Raw genomic sequence first — 24,029 nt, forward strand, 5'->3', positions numbered from 1 at the left:
ATCATCTAGATATATCCAAGATATCCTGTAGAAATGTTATGGGTAAGCACTATTATCATGTAGATATATCCAAGAAATCCTGTAGAAATGTTATGGTAAGAACTATTATAATCTAGATATATCCAAGATATCCAGTAGAAATGTTATGGTAAGAACTATTATAATCTAGATATGTCCAAGATATCCTGTAGAAATGTTATGGTAAGAACTATGTTAATCTAGATATATCCAAGATATCCTGTAGAAATATCATATTTTCATGATTATGTGTTCCTTTCCCATTTAATATTTCATGATTGCTCCCTATTATTACAAGTCAAATACGAATAAGCTTGATATAGTTTAAAAGTATTTAGTCATCTATCTTAAAAGTTTCCATGCATGAAATAAACTTTAAATTGAGTTTTCAAACATTCGCAATATTAAGTCTGTACATTAAAAGTAATATACAACTGTAAAATTGTACAACTGTATTTTATATGGTTTGTTAAATATCAAAGAAAGATTTTATTAAAAATACTTGATTAGAACAATTAATGCAAAGCTGTTTTTTAAGTATGTAAAATAATAAATGATGATAATTGAAGGTCGAATAAAAACTTTCCATTTGTTCACAATACACTTTCCATCTGTTCACAATGCACTTTACATCTGTTCACAATGCACTTTCTATCTGTTCACAATGCACTTTTCATCTGTTCACAATGAACTTTCTATCTGTTCACAATGCACTTTCTATCTGTTAACAATGCACTTTCCATCTGTTCACAATGCACTTTCTATCTGTTCATAATGCACTTTCTATCTGTTACACAAGGCTACCATAGAAATTAGAATTTTTATTCAAAAATATTTCAAATATTCGTTAAAAATGTGAGAATTTCTTTATTCTCAATATATTTAAGGTTTAGCATTATGAGGAAAACCCTACAATGGAATATTGTTTTTTATATTTATTTTATAACACTTGAAAGGAATTGAAGAGCACTCCCCCCCCCCCCTCCTGTCATATATTTGATTTATTTTGTTCTGTATTTTTCAATCAAGATCTAGAGATAATCTTATCCAACACACATCAAAGGGAAAATGATTGATTTTTTTTCTTTTATCATTGTCGACATTGTTACAAATCTCCAACAGAGAGTTAAGAATTAGATAAAAAGGCCAACCAAACCAAACCAAACCATCTAAACTGCATATTATAAGAACAATTTTTATCCTCATTTCAAAATAGAAATAAATGTATCGCTTGAGATATGATCAATAAAAGATATAATCAACAATCATATGTTTAATCACATCGAAATCTGTAAGAATAGTGAACAACAGTCACAATTTATTTGAAGTAAGTGCGCCTGGAGTACCTAAAGCAATTAGTTGAATCCAGTGCTTAGGATTCATTGAATTTTTATGCGGATCCGGATCCTGGATCTGCACTGGAAAAAATGGATCCGAATCCAAGTCATAAACAATTTTTTAAGATTTACTAAAAAAATTTAACAGAAGAAAAATTTTCAAATTATCTTTCTTCTTTTTTTGCCTCTTGGATCCTGATCAGTGAATCCACATATTTTTGCGGATCCGGGATGCCAAAATCATTTGACTCAGAAGTTTGGAAGTAGGATGTTCCTAAAAGTCGGATTGGATTGGATTGGATTGGATTGGATTAGTTTGATAAAAATATAAAATATTGTATCATGATAATATTTTGATATATATTGTGTTTAGGTGCAGAGAGGATTAGGAAAGAAACTGTTTATGGCTCCCTCTGACGTGGCAGGATGGGGGATATTCATTAAGGAACAAACAAAGTCTATTTTTTAATGAAAAATGTTCGATTCACAATGGTTCTCTTTCAACACTTATCTGAATAACAATGAGTATAATGTCGTCCTGATTCTAGCTTGTAAACAGCAAGGAAACCAATAAAAAAGAATAAATTTTCAGAGAGAAAAAATATGTGTATTTCATTCATCCTTTGTTTAAGCTGGTTTAAAGGATTTTCCTGCATATTTTTTTTCTGCCTATATTCAATTCTTGAAATGAAGATTTTAAAGGGACTGTAAGCGTAATTCCAAGTGCCCCTTCATGCAAAGATGGCAGTGTTTGATTTACAACGGTACCCTTAAAAGCTTTTTCTGATTAAGTATGAATTATACATAAAAAAAAAATTTCTTTAAACTGTTTATTTTCATTGGCGCAATGCGAATTCCTTGTTAATAAGAAGCAACTAAAAAAATCCCAGAAATAATCACTAATTGAGTCGGAAAAACGACGGTATCTTCAACATTTTTGATCAGATTGTGGTTTCAAAGCTACCCCTGTGTATTGAGCATTACCTCTTCACATGGAGGGTCGCTTAAAGTTAAGCCTACCGTCCCTTCATTTAACATAATTTTTATAAATATGACTATTTTGGTATTCAGGATTCAGCGCTGAAAAACGAGTTCATATCAGAGTATTGTGGGGAGATAATATCTCAAGATGAGGCGGATAGGCGCGGAAAGGTAAAGTATTTAAGAGTCCGGCGGAGTGGCGTAGATAGGTTAAAAATTTATAAGAACTGAGAGGGTTGGCGCGGAAAGGTAACACATTAAAGAACTGGGCGGATAGGCGCGGAAAGGTAACCCATTAAAGAACTGGGTGGATAGGTGCGGAAAGGTAACACATTAAAGAACTGGGTGGATAGGTGCGGAAAGGTAACACATTAAAGAATTGGCCGGATAGGTGCGGAAAGGTCAAATATTTTAGAGGTATTTAAGATATAGATATATTAAATATGTAAACTTAAAACTTTAATCTTTACATTCTTGTTTTTGCATGTTAACACCTCACACCAAGGAAAAATCATGATAAATTAAAATTTTTCGAAAACTTAACAAGCTCTAAGGTTATTCTTTAGAAAAGGATATTGTTAAAACTTGGAAAAAATATTGATGAACTCGAACCAGATACATTTTTTTTCTCAGGATCTTACCAGGATCCGGGTTTCACTCGGGACAATTTATGGAATCGGGTTCGTTTTTCCTCCTGGCAATACATAGATCCGGATCCATTTTTCCTCCTGGCAATACATGGATCCGGATCCATTTTTCCTCCTGGCAATACATGGATCCGGATTAATTTTTCCTCCTGGCAATACATAGATCCGGATTAATTTTTCCTCCCAACAATACATGGATCCGGATTAATTTTATCTCCTTACAATACATGGATCCGGAATAATTTTTCCTCCTAACAATACATGGATCCGGATTAATTTTATTTTCTGACAATACATGGATCCGGATTAATTTTTCCTACTAACAATACATGGATACGGATTAATATTTCCTCCTGACAATACATGGATCCGGATTAATATTTCCTCCTGGCAATACCTGGATCCAGATTCATTTCTTCTCATGACAATTCATTTATGAGGGTTCATTTTTTCTCATGACAATAAATGGATCCGGATTCATTTTTCTCCTTAGATAAGCCATAGATCCGGATCCATTTTTCCTCTCGAAAATACATGGATCTGGATAAATCTTTCCTCTTGAATACATGGATTCGAATCCATTTTTTCTCATGTAATGCATCCGGATTCCCACTTTATCAGGACAATTTATAGATCCGGATGTTCATCTTGTCATCCGGATTATGTTATAAACCTAAATATTTGATATCTAGAATCCTTGGATTTCCTAATATTTTGCTCTCTGTCGTTGAACCCATCTGTTAACATGTGATAAAAGCCTGGACATTACAGTTGTAGAATGAAAATTATACAGTATAAAAGAACACAGTTTAGGTGTATGATAAGTACATTTGTTCCTGTTTATATTTAGGATAAGTACATATACTCCTGTCTGGATATGTGATAAGTACGTGTACTCCTGTTTAGGTATATGGGCAGTTCATGTGTTCCTGTTTAAATATATGATAAGTTCATATGTTTTTGTTTAGGTGTATGCTAAGTACATGTGTTCTTGCTTAGGTAAATGATAAGTTCATGTGTTTTTGTTTAGTTATATGATAAGTACATGTGTTTTTGTTTAGTTATATGATAAGTACATGTGTTCCTGTTTAGTTATATGATAAGTACATGTGTTCCTGTTTAGGTATATGATAAGTACATGTGTTCCTATTTAGGTATATGATAAGTACATGTGTTCCTGTTCAGGTGTATGATAAGTACATGTGTTCCTGTTCAGGTGTATGATAAGTACATGTGTCCTCTATAGGTATATGATAAGTACATATGTTCCTATTTAGGTATATGATAAGTACATGTGTTCCTGTTTAGGTATATGATAAGTAAATGTGTTCCTGTTTAGGTTTATGATAAGTACATGTGTTCCTTCCTGTTTAACCTGAATAATGAGTATGTAGTGGATGCTACAAGAAAAGGAAACAAGATTAGATTCGCAAACCATTCCATCAATCCTAACTGCTGCGCTAAGGTAGAAAACCATTTGGTCATCTTTATTCTATAATCTATATTGTATTTTTTTTAATTTCATTCTTTCTGTAAATTAATTGTTTACTGGTTATTATATCTTTCATTTTTATCTTGTTTTTCATAAACTAGTTCTTTTTTCGGAATCCCTTCCATAGATTTATGTTTTTTTGTTAATTTTTTTCAATATTTTTTACAACATTTCGACGTTTATTATTCATTTAAAGCCGTACAGTTGTTCCTTTGTCTTAAGTGAAAAATGGAAATATGACTTTCACTTTTATTGTAAAATGGTTTCTTCTAATTTGATTTTAGAATAATTAACCTTAAAGGGACCGTTCACTTATTTGGGTAATTTCATGGTACACTAACTACCATATTAGCAATTCATTGGGATTAGCCCATTATAGGCGAGAGCAAATTTGTTCCTCAGAATAGGCAAAAAAAATTTAAACACTAATACATTTGATCCAATTTATATGGGACATTTAAAACTTTTTTCATATTTTGGGCTATGGACAGACGTCGATATCGACGTTTTCGGAATTTATGTAAAATAACGATAGTTAATATTAACTTTTTGAAGAAAAAAAATAATAAATTGTTCTTTTAGAATTGATGATTATCTGATACCCAAGTAAATTATATATGACAAACGGTATTTTATAACAGAAAAACAAAAAATGTATCCCCTGAGATGTGTACAAATAAATTCCATATTATTTTTAAATAGTTTCATAGAGGCAGTGGGTTAGGGTGATGTGGGGAGTCAGCATGGTTTAGCAAGAAAATCTCAAATCTTCACCTAATATTTTTTTAAAATGAGAAAATATGAAACAAAAGAAGAAAAAAGGCTTTCATGTTGAGCCCTGGGAGGTACTGAGAGCAAGAGGAAGGGGGCGTGGGGGTAGGCGGGGAATCTTAACAAGCAACAAGACTTTTTCAAGAATTTATAATTTGAATAATTCTGTCATACATCTTTGTTTATTTGAAATTCGAAAACGTCGATATCGATGTTTTTATAGAGTATCATTTCCGAAAACGTCGATATCGTCATCGACGGACTTACAACTGGTAATGAAAATCTAACTCAAACTGATTGTTACGCGAGCTACGCTGCGTTCATAAAGTCTATGTGATACCCCTGCGAATCTCTGAGTTCTCCCTGAGGATCTGTACAGAACGTATTGTAAAGAACTAGTTTTAGAAGCTGTTTACAGTCCGACTACGCATGCGCAAGTTTTCTGCGTGGAAGCGAGCAGATTCTACCTTAGTATATATTTGTATTTCATGTAATGTTCGTCGATTATTAAAACCGTGTGAAATTCTAGGACCACTGCGGTAATTATGCTTATATTTATATGAATCTTGATTATTTATGTTCGGTTATGGTTGATATCGTATAATGTAATGTATGGGTTCCTTGCCACAGTTTTTTAATGCCTGAGTGGATTTATTGCTGTATTTGTATGGTTTGTCACTCAATGCTTTTTCTGTAGGCTTATAAAAGATTATTTAGATTGAAGACTCAGAGAGATAAACGTTGATCAAATATCAATGTAAAATAAAAATTCACTAAATATTGATACAAAAAAATCAAAGAGATTGAAAATAAAATTGATAAAAACTAAACAATTATACCCTGTTTTACTTTTTTCTATATTTTCGCCCTATTATTGCATTTTGTTAACTCTGAGAGACTTATGATAAAGTGAGTCTATACTAATGTATTTGAGAAATTATGGCACAGGGTGTCGCAAAGTTAGATGTCGGTATCGACGTTTTTGCCCAAAATGGGTTTAAAGATATCTATGACCGGAGAAGAAGTCGATTTATCGTTTCAAGTTTCAGCGGAAAGGATGATACCTTTGCAAGGACACTATATAAACGTTTTTTCAGTAACAACAGTCCAATAACATCTAAAATTATCGTACTTCAAGGAAATCATGTGTCAGCGATTCTAAAATAAAGTATAAAAGTTTTCATTTTAGAATTAACAAGATAGGACATGTCACTCTCGCAGAACAACCGCAAATGAAACCTAATAATTTAAAGAATTCATTCTTGATTAGATAAAGCTGTGAAGAGTAACGTCTTAATTCGGGCATTGCCATCTTTACATGAAGGTTAACTTGAAAATACGCTTACACTCCCTTTAAGATCCCATTGTTTGCAGGTTCTCATGGTAAACGGGGATCATACTTTAAGGAAATCATGTGTCAGCCATTCTGAAATAAAATATAAAACTTTTCATTTTAGAATTAGCAATATATTAACGTTTTTCGTGTGAAAACATGATGCTACAAATTAACAGAAAAAAACCGGTTCATTTACAGGAAGGCATGTTTATAACGGTGCACATGAAAACATTGTTTGAATTGAATACTGTTCAAGTTAGAAAAAAAACAACAATATCTTCCACATTATTTTCAGATAGCTGTTAAAAGGGTACTGCTGTGAATCGGGCATGGCCCTCTTTTAATGGAGGGTCAATTGAAATTCCAACTACAGTCTCTTTAGAGTATTCAGGAGATGGCCGAATCGAGACGAAATTTCAAGTGACCCTTCATGCAAAGATGGCAATACACGTTTTACAACGCTTTCCTTTAAACCTAAGTCTGAACAAAATGTAAAGACACCGTCTGACTCGGAAAGTGTTTAATGCTGTGAGTTTCTCCAATCTCCCTAAACAAGGAACGGACATGTCACTCTCGCAGAGTAACCGCAAATGAAAACTATTAGTTTAAAGAATTCATTCTTGATGAGAAAAAGCTGTGAAGAGTAACGTCTTAATTCGGGCAATGCCATTTTTGCATGAAGGGTAACTTGGAAATACGTTTACACTCCCTTTAAGATCCAATTGTTTGCAGGTTCTCATGGTGAACGGGGATCACCGTATTGGAATATTTGCTAAGCGATATATTCAACCTGGAGAGGAATTATTCTTTGATTATAGATACGGTCCAACAGAACAGCTCAGGTTAGACAGTAAATAGTTTTTTTTTGGGAGTTGATGAAGGAAATTTGGAATTTTAAATGTAACTTTTTTAATATAATTTGACAAATAATTCTATATATCTGAATACTCTCTGTTCAATATAATTAGACATAAGTTCTTTATATCCAAATACTCTCTGTTCAATAAATTAGATAAATAATTCTATATATCTGAATACTCTCTGTTCAATATAATTAGACATAAGTTCTTTATATCCAGATACTCTCTGTTCAATAAATTAGATAAATAATTCTATATATCTAAATACTCTCTGTTCAATATAATTAGACAAGAAAGATAAATACTCGAAAGCTCTCTAAAAAGAAATTATTTCCCCAACTCCTTGTTAAGATTATCAGAAAGTAGAAAAACATTAAATTATTTTCAGATAAACGTCGAATTTAATGTTTCTTGAATAGAGTTTGGAGGATTCTAAGAATGTTAAATAATTCTCTTTGCACTCACAACTTGATTATTTTGTTAGATTTTTTAACTTAATTAAATTAATTGGAAAAAAACTGAATAAATTTTCTCTTATGTTTGATTTAGAGTGTATATTTTTACTTCCACCCCCCAGCAGCTCAATTCCATCTTTCGCGGAGAAGAAAAGAAATCTGAAGCTAAAATATTTAAAAAAAAATCTATTAGATATTTAGGTTTTCTTCCCTAAATGTTTAAATTTGTTTCGCTTTCTAAACTTAAATTAAAGGGAAAATGCAAAAAGCACATTAAATTGCATAAATTAAATTTTTTGAAAAAAAAACTTTATTTTTCATCATAAGGAAATCAATCTTTTTCTTTCATTAATTATTAAGTTTCCGCTTTATGTTAAGAAACATCATGGATTAAAAAAAATTTTATTTTGTACGGCTATAAGTTAAGCTACGTTTCTTTATAAGAAAACGGACACTGTGCGATTGTAGTAATTTGTCCTGGGAGGGGGGGGGGGGGGCTCATAATAAGAAAATCATAAATAGAATTAACAATCATAAACAAGTATTATCTATTTCTAAGTTTTTAACATGCTGATTCATCTAGGTTCGTTGGTATTGAACGAGAAATGGAGTTCCTATAAACAAGAAAATCCACCAATCTGGAACTATACTTGTAAAACAGTTTTTGAAAATCCGCTAATCTGAAACTATAGTTCTTTAAACAATGATAGATGTCTCTTTTTAATCATTTTGAAACATATGTCTTACGATTCTGTTCTAAACAAATTCATTTCTTCTAAGGAATTAAGTCTTTGTCACAAACTTAGGTTTTACTGTCGGGCATAATTCTTTTTCTGAAACCATAAACTATTTTGTGTATATTTTTAGACACATAAATCAGAAAAATACAAGGTGTAAAACTAAATTATTTTCATGTTAAAAGCGAAAAAAGTTAGTTTTAGAAAGAATGCATTTTAAAAAATATAATATTTTAATCCACGTTATTTGTTAATTTACCAATCTGTACTTTTAAATATATGAAATAACATAAATAATGATATGTAAATATTTTCAAGTATATTCAATGTTTTGAAAACATTTGTTTGGTTTCAGAAGAAAATGGAGGAACCGGCAGGAGACGAGACGACAGAGGGATTGATTCAAGATTGTAAAGGAAACAGTTTTTTTTCGTTTTGTCTAAAAGGCCTTGTTGTGTTTGGTCAAAAGATTTGAACTAAAAGGCCTTGAGATGTAATCTTAAGTGATCCTCCATTTAATAGATGGCATGTCAGATTCACAGTTGGGCCCATGAAAACGAAAGCTTTATTCTAGAGAACAAATTTTGAAAGTTAGTTGAATTCAAAAGTGAATCGGACATATCACTTATTAACTGTTGTATTTATATTGCAATATAGTTCAGGGTCCTTGCTGCAATGTTAAAAATAATGGTAATAGTTAAACGAAGACCTGAAGTGTGTTCTGGTTAGCACTGTTAGCTTAACAAATAAGTCCTCCGTCCGTTTGTAGCAAACTATATTTGGTCAAAATAAATGGATATTCAATGAGTCAATTTTTCAAGAAAATAATCCTTAAGAATCTTAATTTTAAGTTTTCATGTTTCATTTAAATTCGCTCCTATTCACCTTCACAAATTCTTTAATCATTAGAACATACTGTTTTTAATTTTTTTTTAAATGTTTTAAAATTTTACAATCTCTACTGTTCCTTCGCGTTAGTTTCAAAATAATGAAACGACATGAACAAATTTAAATTAATGACTTAATCTGGAGATATCTCATGAAATAGAACATAAACCTTATTTATGGAAATTCTCCGGCAATATTTTTCCTTTCTAAAATGAAAGCTTCTACTGAAAGAATAATATTTTTGTTAAAAGCAAGCCTGTGCATAAATGAAGTGATTGAAATTGTTAGCACACAATGTTCCTGATTCAGAAATGGCCGGCGTTGCCCGTGGAAAAAAAATTCGAATTTTTTTAGCCTATTTAATAGAAAGATAGAGTAAGAAATTTTAAATCAATTATTAAAAAAAGATTTAAATACATGACGCTAATGCTACTTTGGTCCTACGGCATTTCCGTCCTATGAAACTTAGGACCTACGACAGCTGTAGGTCCTAGTTTAAACAGACTCATTTAACTTGATTTAATAACTTACTGGTAATATATTTCTTTTGTAACATCATCAAATACACTTGAGTATGCTATAATATGATTCACCGACAAAGGGTCAAACGACCCAGGGTCAAACGACACAGGGTCAAACGACAAAGGGTCAAACATTTGACCCTGTGTCGTTTGACCCTGTGTCGTTTGACCCTGTGTCGTTTGATCCTGTGTCGTTTGACCCTGTGTCGTTTGATCCTGTGTCGTTTGACCCTGTGTCGTTTGACCCTGTGTCGTTTGACCCTGGGTCGTTTGACCCTTTGTCGGTGAATCTATAATTGTGTCCTCCTATTCCATTGTTTTCTGGTGGTATCTGTACACTGTACATTATTTCTCCAAAATCTTTAAAAACTGGAAATGTGCAGGGCCGGTGTTAGCCTCGCAATACAGTATTATTAAACTTATTCTTGCACATCTTCCCATGCATCAACTAAAACAGTGTAAACAGGTAAAAATAACATTTTTCGCTTCGCGTCAGTTTTTATTGTTAGTTTTGAAATTATCTTCGAAATTTTAAGGGTCTTTTAACAGTTTAACTGAGAGCACATCTTCTTTGCATGTACATTGTTCATTGTTTAATAGATTTGTTCTTATTTTTGATAGATTTGAAATAACTTTTTACATTTTTGTTGGTCGAGAAAAAAAATTACGAATCCCTTTTCTTCTCTTAGGTTTCGTTATGGTTAAATTGTTTCAGCAAAGCTCTCAATAAATAGATTAATATGATTAGAAACTGTTTTATTTTGCAATAAAAATGTATTTTAGGTTTGCCAAAATTGGAAAGATGTTGCAAACATTATCTGCAGAGAAAGAGAGCGGTAAGATTTTCGCACTTTTGTTGTGGAATGTTTACTGTAGCTTCTCTATCCGTAATAATAATAATATATGTAGTCTAGACCTTCACAATAGATTTAGATGCTATACAGGGCATTTTCTAGATGCTATATGCTAAAAAAGTAAATGCTAGATAAAACATGATCTATTTTAGATGTAAAGTGTTAGATTCTCGATGATAGATGCAGGATGTTTGTGTTTGTGGGTAGATGCAAGATGCTGGAGGGTTGGTTCTTAGATGATACATGATACATGATACATGTCAGATGTTAGATACTGCATTTTAGTATTTAGAATGTAGATGGTAGATTGAAGTATGCAGATAGTTGATAGATAGGAGAAAGTACATTGAAGATATTGTATAGTAATGTAGATGATAGGAAAAAGATAGTAGATTGTAGGTGTAGATAGTAAATTGTAGAAAGTAAATTGTAGAAAGTAGATTGTAGTATATTATGTAGATTGTCTGCTGTCTAGGATAGTAGATTGTATCTGTAGATGGTAAATTGTAGAAAGTAGATTGTAGTATGTAGATTGTAAATTGTAGAAAGTAGATTGTAGTATGTAGATTGTAGAATGTAGAATGTAGTATGTAGATTGTAGTATGTAGAATGTAGTATGTAGATTGTAGTATGTAGATTGTAGTATGTAGATTGTCTGCTGTTTAGGTTTCCCCCCAAGTCCTTCTACTGGGAAGGAATAAAGGAGAATTACTCTAAGAAGGATTCCAAGTATCCCTGGGACTATAAACATCCGGAGGAACATATTTACATTTAAATCCTTGATCAATATAATTTCTTTATCTTTATTGAAAGTAATTGTTATGTTATTTTAAGTAGCCCTCTATTGATTCACACTTAATCTCTTTAAACCTTCGTCTGGGGGAAAAATTATAATGAAATTGCCAAATGAGGTTTTCCTCTGAAGGTAACAAAATAAATATTTTCAGTCAACTCGAGAAATGGAGGGTAAAAAAATATTAACCGTAGAAAAGCTGGATAGGGTATAATCTACAGTTAGAACCATAAAACTGTCTTACATGAAGACGGCATTATAACAATACCTAAGTGTATTTGATGTTTTTACAAAGTTTTACAAGTAACTTACTAAATCACTTATTTAGTGAAGTCGGTCCGCTTTCACTTTACAATAACTCTCATGTTCATTATTAAAAGTCTAACTTGAATCTAAAAGTCGTCTTTTTATTCCTAAGTTTTGTGTTTCTAACTGTAATGTTTTGTGTAGTGCTAAGGATATTAACCTAATATTTGAGGGAAAACTTGTATTCCTTGAAACACACATTTTTAAGTGTCAACTAATTAAATACCTAAAAATCTTTAGTTAATATTAAATTAAGTTTTAACATAAAATTTAGCGTTCAAGGAATACAAAATTTAGCCTTTGGTGAAAGTAATGAGCCAAACTTTTAAAATATCAGACTAAAATGGAAAATGGTAAAAAATTAATGTTTATTTGTAAATATTAGTTTTTTGACACCCCATCTCACAAAAAGGTAAAAATTTATTTACAATTTGTTTTTTGTTTTTTAATAATGGAGGCATCTTCTTTTCGTAAAAGTAAATTAGATTACTAATATGGAAAATGAACCAACAAGTAGTTTTTGATAAATAAAATCCGTGAGAAAAATATTTAAATTTTTTTAAGTATTCAATATATATCCTTTAACTTTGTTTTATCATTTTTTATTATTACCAAATTTAAATATCGAAGAAAAATAATTAGGGATTTGGTTAAATAGCATTTGACAGGAGAGTTGGAGTTGGAGTTGGAGTTGGAGTTGGAGTTGGAGTTGGAGTTGGAGTTGGAGTTGGAGCTGTTGTTGTTGGAGCTGTTGTTGTTGGACCTGTTGTTGTTGGACCTGTTGTTGCTAGAGCTGTTGTTGTTGGAGCTGTTGCTGTTGCTGTTGCTATTGCTGTTTCTGTTGCTGTTGTTGTTGTTGTTGTTGTTGTTGTTGTTGTTGTTGTTGTTGTTGTTGTTGTTTATATCATAATTATCAGGGTGGGTATACACTCCTGGATTTTAGACACTTCTCTCCTTTCACGAACATTTCCTGAAGCTCAAATTATCGGGACCTCTGTTAGGAAATATCTTTATTATTATGATTATCGGGACCTCTGTCAGGAAATATTTTTATTATTATGATTATCGGGACCTCTGTCAGGAAAATAACTTTGTTATTTTGAGTCTAAAATCGTTTTAATTTTTATCTTGTTAAAGCTTTTAACGCAATTTCCTCCTTATTCTTACTCGAACTTATTCTAGTTCTATTTTTTTTAGTACTTTAATTTCCTTTTTTAAATATCACGATTCAAAGTCTTTCTACCTTTCAGGACTGAATCCGTAATTTCAAATGACCCTTTCATTATTGAGTCGTATGTCTGAGTTCCAGTGGTACCCTTTAAACCTCTGTCTAACCAAGGATGAACTTCAGAAAAAAAAAGAAAAAAATGGAGGTATAAAGTGTATCATTGTGAAATGGCCAAAACATTATAAAAATGGAGGGTAGCTTGAAATTACGTGTACAGTCACTTTATTTTCTATAAGCCTGATTCAAATCCGGTTTTCAGACTCTTCTGATACTTCTCAGTTCTTTTTTCTTCTTCTTATGCTGTCAGGTTATATATGAATTCTTTATTCTCTCTTAAAAAGTAATTTGTCAAAGTCAAAATGTTAAAAATCTCATTAAAACTTTTCCATATAATGAAAGTATTATCCTCAGGGGAATTATCGGTACAACAGAGAATTTAAAGGTACTTAAACATTTATTACACTTTTATTTTCTACTTAGGAATGATTTTCTTCTGCAAAATCCTAGTTCCCCCATTTTAACCCTTAAACCCCCTCCCCTTTCCCCTTAAAAAAAGCAACCCAAAAAGTTTCAATTTTTTGACAACACTTATTTTTAATTCTGAAAAAACCTCCTAATCATTTGATGTTTTTTTTGTATTAGCGGCCTGGAAAAATCGGAACATAAACATGTTTNGGAATTATGTGATCTTGATTAATCAGTGAATTTTTAACAAATGAAGTTTATAAAGACGAGAAGACTACGCACAGAAAAGCAATAAAAAATCTTGTCAAGTTTATAATAATGAAAGGAGTCCAACTGAAGGGTCTCTACGTAATACAATTATCATAATTTTCATTTTCAGTAATTTTTCCAATCATCAAATTATTTAAAAATCAGAGAAAACTGTCAAATTAACATGTTTTTATCTGAAGAAAACCAATCTTCCCCTCTCCCTGATAATCCGCCTTTATATTTACTAGGCAGATGGAACAACAGAACTTGTGTCTCATGAAAAGGAGAGTGCTGGGCTTTGGGTAGGATACATCCATCTCGTTGATGTTGATGTTGATGTTGATGTAGATGTAGATGTAGATGTAGATGTAGATGTAGATGTATATGTAGATGTAGATGTAGATGTAGATGTAGATGTAGATGTAGATGTAGATGTAGATGTAGATGNATATATTTATACCTTATACATGTCTTATTCGATTCTTCATTTTAGCCTTTATGTCAACAAATGCTTTTTTTGATCAATCCAATCTTGATTTTTGTCTCATAAGTATAGGACGTTGCTTCCAACTTTCAATCTGATAATTCCTATTTTGTCAATATCAATAATATCAATACCAATAATTCAAACATTGTAAAATTTAATTAAACCCTGTTTTATAGAATAGAATCAAATTATTATGTTTTTATGATTCTTGGTCAATCCAATATTGATTTTTGTCTCATTAGTATTCATTGCATTCCACTTTCAGCTAAATCTAAAAATTCCTATTTTGTCAATATCAATAACTAACATTGTTAAAATTAATTGAACTCAATTTTGTAGAATAGAATTAAATTATCATGTTTTTATGATTCTTGGTTATAATAATAATTACCTTTTTCTTCTGAACCAGGATGTTTTCAATCAGCTCAATTCTGAGGTAACATTTAATAAAGGAATAAATATATGATGGTTAAAAATTTTATGAAGATTCAGATATTTTTATTCAAGAGAGATGGTTCGTTTGAATTTAAGAAAAAATAGTGTATATTTATACATTATATAGTGTTTTGTACATATATTTATACATTATACAATGGTTTGTACATATATTTATACATTATATAATGGTTGGTACATATATTTATACATTATAGTAGATTGTAGTTGTAGATTGTAAATTGTAGAAAGTAGATTGTAGTATGTAGATTGTAAATTGTAGAAAGTAGATTGTAGTATGTAGATTGTAGAATGTAGAATGTAGTATGTAGATTGTAGTATGTAGATTGTAGTATGTAGATTGTCTGCTGTTTAGGTTTCCCCCCAAGTCNCATTATACATTATATAGTCTCAACTTTATTTTAAAACTTGATGTTCCGTTAGTTTGACGAGAAAGAAAAATAAACGTGAATAGAAAATATATGATTTCATTCTCGTGGCGGAATATATTTATAAGACAATGCTCATTTTCTTTTTGTATACATTGTAAAACAAAAACTAAAAAAGTTAGCTGATTTTATATAAAAAACCTGGATTTTTTAAACCTAAATGACTTTCGGATTTGTTGGAGGCTAAATTTTTTAATTTTGATCATTCATAAACCTTCCCTTTGGTCATGCGAGATCTCGATCGGTTCAGCCGTTTCGATGTTTATTGGATACCAAAAACAAACAGAAAGATTATATACATCGAATATAGCTATAGCAACTTTGATACGGTGGTAGGCAATTAGATCAAAATAATGAAGACTACTTTCAATTTCAACCTAATTTATATCAATCTTATAAACAGCATGGATAGAAAAAATAAACATGGAAACACTAAACAATTATTACAACAATAATGATGATACTGTAGACTAAAGCTGTTGTTCTTCTCTCTAACCAGCCAAGTCTATGCGAAACCAACAAATTTATTAAGAAAGCGCTTCAAACATGTCCTCAGCTCTCCCTAGGTACAGACCATAAATTAATTAAAAATACAGACAGAACAGATAGAACACTGAATGTCGTCTTTAGAAGATTTAGGGGTTTTTCGTTCACATTAACCCTAAGGCAGAAGCCCAAAGGAGTTACACGCATGCTCTCTCTCTGTCTTTTCATTCAACGCGGCATGCGCGTAATCCATCAATCTTTAAAAGTCGACATCTAGTGTTCTATCTGTATTGTTATTAATTTATGAATGATTAGCATACAAATAAATACAACCGATAATTTAAAAATTAAAATATAAATTAAAAGGACAACATCCAGGTGTATATTCAGGGTTAGATATAATCTTACGTTAAAAACTAAATAAAAATTTTGTAGCAAAGATATATTTTCCCTTTTTCACAAATTACACATGTTCGCGCATGCACAAATCAAACGAATCTGAAGTTTATTTCCTGTGTAGTGTGCAGGGTGTCCTTAACCCTATTCCTGACCCCCTCCCTCCCTCCCCTGACATTATCTGACTTCCCAAATACCCATAGCCTTCCCTTTAGGTCTAAAACTGGGCTTTTATACTAACTGCCTGAGTCCTCAGGCACACTGCCTGAATGACTACTTTTTCCTGTAACAAACTAAATCTTTGTTTTGACCCACTTTCAGTTGTCAGATTTTGATAATGTTTAGCTTTCTATGACATAAGAAAACGGGTTGCACAAGTTTTGCCAATACATTTTTGCAAATTATTTGCATAGAACTCATCAAAAGAAATTTGCACATTTTAGTTTTTATTAATTAAACATCAGGCTATTTTAATTTTGGAAAATTTTGGGTATATTTGAAATGGCATGGTCAAGGGCTTTTCGAAAATGTGTACTTCATCATTTTTTAGACATTTTATTTTTGCAAACATTTTTAATATATATAACTGGATTTTGCTAAAAAAATCAATTTTTGCAAATTTGCAATTTTTTGCAGATTCTAAAATTAAGCATAAGAGCTTTCCAATGATGTATCATTTGTCAATGGAAAGAAAAACTTTCAAAGTGAAGATAATTGATATCTCAGGAAATCTTGATCAGTGAAAGCTTCAGTAGTACCTTGATGTATCGAACTTCCCACTTTATGTCTAAAACAGTCCATTTGAATTTATAAGTTTAGGAGGTGGAGTAGGAGACCTAAGCTGGTCAACTCACAGCACTTCTGATATATCTTCTATCCTCGCAACACTAGTGGACTTCGACCGATTTTTAGAGACAGAGGTTTGTGTGCATAAAAAAAAGTCCTATAGTTGCATGATCTTACTACATATGCATTTACTTGTACCAGCCCGTCTAGTGAACCCAGTCTGTAGTAGACGTTTATGCAACAAATTTACTTGTACCAGCCCGTCTAGTGAACCCAGTCTGTAGAAGACATTTATGCAACAAATTAACTTGTACAAGCCCGTCTAGTGAACCCAGTCTGTAGTAGACGTTTATGCAACAAATTTACTTGTACCAGCCCGTCTAGTGAACCCAGTCTGTAGAAGACATTTATGCAACAAATTAACTTGTACAAGCCCGTCTAATGAACCCAGTCTGTAGTAGACGTTTATGCAACAAATTTACTTGTACCAGCACGTCTAGTGAACCCAGTCTCTAGTAGACGTTTATGCAACAAATTTACATGTATCAGCCCGTCTAGTGAACCCAGTCTCTAGTAGACGTTTATGCAACAAATTACTTGTACCAGCCCGTCTAGTGAACCCAGTCTGTAGTAGACCCAGCATGTTTATGCAACAAATTTACTTGTACCAGCCCGTCTCGTGAACCCAGTCTGTAGTAGACGTTTATGCAACCAATTTACTTGTACCAGCCCGTCTAGTGAACCCAGTCTGTAGTAGACCCAGCACGTTTATGCAACAAATTTTTCTTGTACCAGCCCGTATAGTGAACCCAGTCTGTAGTAGACGTTTATGCAACAAATTTACTTGTACCAGCCCGTCTAGTGAACCCAGTCTGTAGTAGACCCAGCACGTTTATGCAACAAATTTTTCTTGTACCAGCCCGTCTCGTGAACCCAGTCTGTAGTAGACGTTTATGCAACAAATTTATGATGTTAAGTGAGAGGCTTTCAGTTAATGGGATGGGGTTAAGATTTTAGGTTAATTTGGTTGTTGGGGGCGTAGCAGTGGAGAAAAGATACATGGTTCCAGGGGAGAGGGCTCGGGGGGTGCTAACCACTCAAAACTCTGCCATACTCTAACCTTCTTAACCTTTAATGAATCAACATTTTGTAAATTTTATTTGAAAAATTAACTAGCACCTTATCCGGTAAGGAGATTTAACTATTTTAAAAGAAAATGAGATTTTAAAACCACGGACAGAGAATATATCTTAATCATCATTGAAGGGTAAATCTCTGATATTTATTAGGAAGTCGAAGGAAATGAACCTGATGAAGATGAAGCCCGGCACCCCCATCAATTAACTGTAGGGATTAAATTTGCTGGTAGTATACAGTCATCTACTCTTCTCATTTCCAGGTAGCTAGTTTATAGGGATGATTTTTTAAATTAACCCTATCCCTCCTAGGGTACTTGAAAACCAGGATACATGTAAGAAAAGTCAGAAAATTTCAACAGCCTCAGACCAATACTTTTTGAGTTATGTAAAAAAACTACAGGGGGGGGGTCAAATTGACCCCCCCCCCCCAGCAGGAATAGGGTTAAGTATCCTCATATATTTGTTCGTAAAATAGTGAATATGTGATAGTTCTTTCACAATAATTTTTGCTAAAGCTTTATTATTAAAAGTTATTTCGCTTAAATTTATCATAATCATTAAGGATTTAAAATGGCACAAAAGCCTAAGTTCTTTGAAAGCCTTTTTTTCAAGCAAGCTAGACAGAGAAACGACTGAAAGAACAAGGAAGACTATAAACTAGATATTTAGTCAAGTAAGACTTAAGTCAAGGAAGTTTATATAACTATATTTATTTAGTCAAGTAAGAACAGAGAAGAGGGTTTAGAAGAGACTACTAGAACACAAGACTAAAGTCAAGGAAGACTTTAACTGTATATTTAGTCAAGTAAGAACAGAGAAGAGGGTTTAGAAGAGACTACTAGAACACAAGACTAATGTCAAGGAAGACTTTAACTGTATATTAAGTCAAGTAAGAACAGAGAAGGGGGTGGAGAAGAGACTACTAGAACTAAAGTCAAGGAAGTCTATAAACTGTATATTTAGTCAAGTAAGAACAGAGAAGAGGGTTTAGAAGAGACTACTAGAACACAAGACTAATGTCAAGGAAGACTTTAACTGTATATTAAGTCAAGTAAGAACAGAGAAGGGGGTGGAGAAGAGACTACTAGAACTAAAGTCAAGGAAGTCTATAAACTGTATATTTAGTCAAGTAAGAACAGAGAAGAGGGTTTAGAAGAGACTACTAGAACACAAGACTAATGTCAAGGAAGACTTTAACTGTATATTAAGTCAAGTAAGAACAGAGAAGGGGGTGGAGAAGAGACTACTAGAACTAAAGTCAAGGAAGTCTATAAACTGTATATTTAGTCAAGTAAGAACAGAGAAGAGGGTTTAGAAGAGACTACTAGAACACAAGACTAATGTCAAGGAAGACTTTAACTGTATATTAAGTCAAGTAAGAACAGAGAAGGGGGTGGAGAAGAGACTACTAGAACTAAAGTCAAGGAAGTCTATAAACTGTATATTTAGTCAAGTAAGAACAGAGAAGAGGGTTTAGAAGAGACTACTAGAACACAAGACTAATGTCAAGGAAGACTTTAACTGTATATTAAGTCAAGTAAGAACAGAGAAGGGGGTGGAACAGAGACTACTAGAACTAAAGTCAAGGAAGTCTATAAACTGTATATTTAGTCAAGTAAGAACAGAGAAGGGGGTAGAGAAGAGACTACTAGAACACAAGACTAAAGTCAAAGAGGAGAATTGCTTGGCTCTCATGTTTGCCTGCTGTGGACGAGGAAAGGGTCTATACAGAGGTAAGTGTCCAAGGAATGATGCTTGATCTTTATTTTATTATTTTTTTATCAAACCCTTTTTTAAGGCCAAGTTTGTAGTGCTAATGGGATTTTTGCATGACATAATATCAACTGGTTATGTGACCCTTATGTGACCCTAGACGACTAGACAATTCATAAACCTTAATTTGGAGTTCATTACAAGTTTGGAGTTCATTCTTTGATTGTAAATAAGATTGTTGATGCTAGAACAGTTTTCAATTTTAAAGTATTTAACAAACTGTAATTGTACCAATATTGTTTTGCTTGAAAATAATGAAGAAAAAAATATTTTAATGAACAGTTCTAGTTAAACAGCTATTTGTTAAGAAAATCACTTTTTAATAATTGTACTAAAAAGTTATACTGATGTCAATTGTATATGCGCTTTAATAAGGGACCTGTTATTAAACACCATGGAGGTGAGGACTTGCTTTCTCAAGTCGGGTATTCACTTCTTGTTATCCATGTACATTGTACAGGATTACCTACATCGAATACGGAATATATGCATTCCTCTTTTTACATTGATGGTTCCCTATAGCTTTAATCCAGTGCATAGAATCCGGATCCGCAAAAATATGCAGATCCACGGATCCGGATGCAATGGGTAAAATATCAACCAAAAACTACAAAAAAAAAACGTTTTTACTTATAAAACCCAAATCTGAACTTTTAAAAAAAGGGAGATTATAAAAATTTCCTCATTTCTGAATGGTTTTAAGATAAAAATAAGCGAAAAAATAAAACAAAAAAAATAAAAATTATTTTTGTTAAAAAAATCAGTAAATCTTAAAGAAATGACCCGGATCCGGATCCATTTTTTCCAGTGCAGATCCAGGATCCGGATCCGCATCAAAATTAAATGGTTCCTAAGCACTGCTTTAATCATTTTCATTTTTTTTCGATTTTTATTTCGTATGATTACTTAAGACTAAATAGGGTAAAAAAGGTCAAGTTTAACCTTTTTAAGAATTAAAGCGTTTCAGGTCTCATTATTTGTGGTTAACCCCGTATATTGTTTGTAGGAAAAAAAGACGTAGAATCGAGAGCTTTTAGACGAGTTTTCCCGTGTATCCCCCTCATAGGTATATTCGGCAATGGTGAAATAGGGATGGATACGTCCAAACCTAAACCTCAGGTGATATTTTTATTATCAACATATCCAATATAGTTGAAGATATGAGATAGCTCATTTGCTAAATTCAGAAATAAATTTAAAATATATATAATTTATAAGTTGCTTATTTAAGTCAATTTCCACCAAAAAATAACAAAATTATCTTTTTGTGTGAATCATTTTAAGAATGTAGGAAAATGTTTTCAAATTTACTCAGTGAAAAGAATTTTCATGACATCAAACTGTAACAGAAATTTTATTCAAACTTGTCAAATTGTTTTTCAGGTTGTGAAGGAGAGAGACTTTATCCATGGTTACACAACAATCTTTTTCTTCATCTCCTACTCTGGATAAATATGTCCTACCTCTACAGTCTACAGAATAGAAAGACGACATTATAGCATTTGTGAAGTGTATTTGATGTTATTCAAAGCATATAGCTTTTATTAAAAGTTATTAAATTACTTATTAAGTAAAATGGGTCTGTTTACGTTGCACAATTGCTGTGTCTCATGTTCAATGCTCTACTTAAGTTTAAAAGTCGACTTCCTATTCCAGAGTTTTCTGGTTATCACTGTATATACAGAGAAAACATAACTTAAAACTCCTTTTTGATTAGAACTTTATTTGTTCGTTTGTTAAAATAAATAGATTTTTATCATTAGACCAAGAAATAATAACAAATCCTTGCCATAGTTTCACTGTTCATAATTTTAGCAAATGAACAACAAACAATAAATGAAGGAAAAATCAGTTTATGTCAATCCTTGTTCTAGTTTCAAGTTTTATGGATGTCTTGCAGTTTTTCTGGTGATGTTTTTTGTACAAACGTATTCGAATAAATATATGAAAATAAAATTACTTTTTGGTTAAGACTTATCTTGCTTTTTCCTTTGAATGAATCTCCTTAGCTCACGGGCAGCCGTTGTACATTTGATTTTCCGAGCCGGGTCAACCTTTCCGGTCCCAGTTTGTACTGTAGCGCCCGGAAATTGGGTAAATAAAGCAGACACTCAATAGGTTGAATTTTCTTTTACTAAATCATCAGAGATGCCTCAACTGGATGAGTTTAAACACAAAACTTCACACAAAACCTTTCTTGTAGATTTAACGAGTGGACTTGCCACTTCAGCAACTTAATTGTTTTATTAACATTATTGTTTGAAATTGATAACGAATATTTCCTTTAAAAGTTGTTTTACAATTACTTGAATTTCATGTAATGTAAAAAATCAGTAAAATTAATATTATACAAAGGCGTACACAAGAATATATCTAGGGGAGGGGCGAATTATTCAAGAAGTGCAAAAAAATCCCCCCCCTTCTAGAATCTCCTAGAGGGGGGGGGGGGGGAAAATTTGAACTGTATATACAAACATTTGGCTTCTTGGGTACTTTAAGGTACATATACAGTCCAAGTACTACTCTATCTCTCCTTGAAATAAACTGATATATCCTATCCAGAGAATTCAAAACAATTCTGTCCCCGGTCCTTCTTATAAATTCTCGGTGTTTATGTTGATGAGAACCTCACTTTTGATGATCGTATTAACGGTCTACATCTAGCTTTCAGAGCAATAACAACTGGCTCTGGCTCGGCACTTCTAAAAGTATCCAGGGATACGGGTGAGAGAGAGAAAATGGTAAACGAGAGAAACTTAAAGGGAGTGTTCGCGAAAAATGAAAGGGGGTATAGGCTTAGGGCGTTAAATAATCGCTACTAATCTTATTTTCTATCTGTTGCGTCTATATGGAGAAAATTGTTAAAAACGCTCATACCGAAGAACGAAGCGTTCATACTAATTGAGGAAGTTGGGACATACGACTTGGATCGTAAAAAAATCAAATTAATAGCAAACAAATAGTTTAGTTATTAAATCCTATAGCGATCGATTATTTTTCGACGCATTTGTATATAGTTGATATTTCATAATATTTTATATTTGTGTTTTTTTAAAATTAATATTTTGCTTACAATTTGTTTTCACGACTGGCGCATTCCCGGAAAATATGGAAAATGTCGTCTTCATTATAAAAATCCTCGAAACAGGAATAAATGTTTTCAAAAGTCACTCTCAGATGATAGAAAGTAAAAAATATTATGAAATATTAACTATATACGAATGCGTCGAAAAATAATCGATGACTATAAGTTGTAATATCTGAATGCTTTGTTTAATCCCCCTCGGCCCACATAAGTCGCCACTTCCTCAAACAACGAACTTTTTCTTAGTTCTGTTTAAGAAAATGTGTATATGAATTGTGTATCACGCACTGTCAAAATGTCAACACTGTTTTGGTATAAAACAAATATTTATTTATTTTTTAAGATTAATGTTCACACTTACTCATGCCTCTCAATGATTTCCTCACATGATAATATGTCTGTTACCTTATAAAATGTAGTATTCTAGTCCTGAGCCATAAGAATGAAGTTAGATTACAGATATAATTGTGTAAATTTCTTATTTGAGAAATTTGTTTAACCAAAATTAGAAATAAATGCAATTTTGGCATTTCTTCTATTTCTCTAAAATTTCAAATTTGTAAAGTGTTCATTAGAAATTAATCAAAACTCGTTTATTGTTTAAAATCAAATTTTGTTTATTTTTATATTTGAAGGTCATTTGAAGCGTGATTTAACTTTTATTCTACTATATATATATGATTTCAAACCATTTTGAAATTAATTTAACTGAGTTCTTGCTACGAACTCAAACTTTATTATCAATTTATAAGCTTGATGAAGTAAACCTTTGATATTTTTATTTAGAATATTTGATCTAAAAAAGCTTTTATAGTTTGAAATATCGAAGGTCTACAACACTGGGTTGAAAAGATATACAAATTTTAAAAAAACAGAGTTTGTGGCAAAAACTCAGTTTCTTTATTCTGGCCCGGGTTCAGCTTTTGCTAGCTGTGAATAATGGTAGTTAAAAATGCAACTAGCAAAATAAATGTAGATCAAAAAACTATGTGAGCATGCACTTCTTAGTTTCTTATTCGAGCGCTAACTTGATTTGTAGATTTAAAGCTAGACAG

The 24,029-nt window shown here is 32.1% G+C and overlaps 3 protein-coding genes across 4 annotated transcripts in view; all 3 read left to right on the forward strand.

The window, feature by feature from the left end:
* The window catches only part of LOC111715319 (histone-lysine N-methyltransferase EZH2), a 33,497-nt gene extending 24,786 nt beyond the window's left edge, over nt 1–8,711 (forward strand). The window contains exons 22-26 of the mRNA XM_023490638.1: nt 1,729–1,800; nt 2,427–2,507; nt 4,323–4,448; nt 7,315–7,424; nt 8,481–8,711. Coding sequence (XP_023346406.1) covers nt 1,729–1,800; nt 2,427–2,507; nt 4,323–4,448; nt 7,315–7,424; nt 8,481–8,517 — 426 coding nt within the window. The 3' untranslated portion in view covers nt 8,518–8,711. The remainder of the gene's footprint in view (nt 1–1,728; nt 1,801–2,426; nt 2,508–4,322; nt 4,449–7,314; nt 7,425–8,480) is intronic.
* A 282-nt stretch (nt 8,712–8,993) lies between these two features.
* Nucleotides 8,994–14,255, forward strand: LOC111715321 (uncharacterized). 2 transcript variants are annotated; one of them, XM_023490640.1, is made up of 8 exons: nt 8,994–9,050; nt 10,427–10,509; nt 10,827–10,879; nt 11,564–11,654; nt 12,382–12,408; nt 12,914–12,993; nt 13,632–13,666; nt 14,187–14,255. In XM_023490640.1, exons 1-6 carry the CDS (start codon nt 8,996–8,998, stop codon nt 12,968–12,970), a joined length of 366 nt encoding a protein of 121 aa, XP_023346408.1. In that variant the 5' UTR covers nt 8,994–8,995; the 3' UTR covers nt 12,971–12,993; nt 13,632–13,666; nt 14,187–14,255. The 2 variants fall into 2 exon arrangements, with proteins under 2 accessions (XP_023346408.1, XP_023346407.1); XM_023490639.1 differs by having other exon boundaries at nt 12,914–12,997; nt 13,636–13,666; nt 14,187–14,216.
* Nucleotides 14,256–14,774: 519 nt separating this feature from the next.
* LOC111715322 (F-box only protein 22) lies at nt 14,775–21,429 on the forward strand. Its single transcript, XM_023490641.1, has 7 exons — nt 14,775–14,861; nt 15,779–15,875; nt 17,011–17,111; nt 18,267–18,376; nt 19,728–19,849; nt 20,896–21,008; nt 21,273–21,429. The coding sequence occupies exons 1-7, from the start codon at nt 14,790–14,792 to the stop codon at nt 21,339–21,341; spliced, it is 684 nt and encodes a 227-aa protein (XP_023346409.1). The 5' UTR covers nt 14,775–14,789; the 3' UTR covers nt 21,342–21,429.
* The last annotated feature ends 2,600 nt before the right edge of the window (nt 21,430–24,029 follow it).

The sequence above is a fragment of the Eurytemora carolleeae genome, unplaced genomic scaffold, assembly GCF_000591075.1.
Source record: "Eurytemora carolleeae unplaced genomic scaffold, Eaff_2.0 scaffold1585, whole genome shotgun sequence".
NCBI lineage: Eukaryota > Metazoa > Arthropoda > Copepoda > Calanoida > Temoridae > Eurytemora > Eurytemora carolleeae.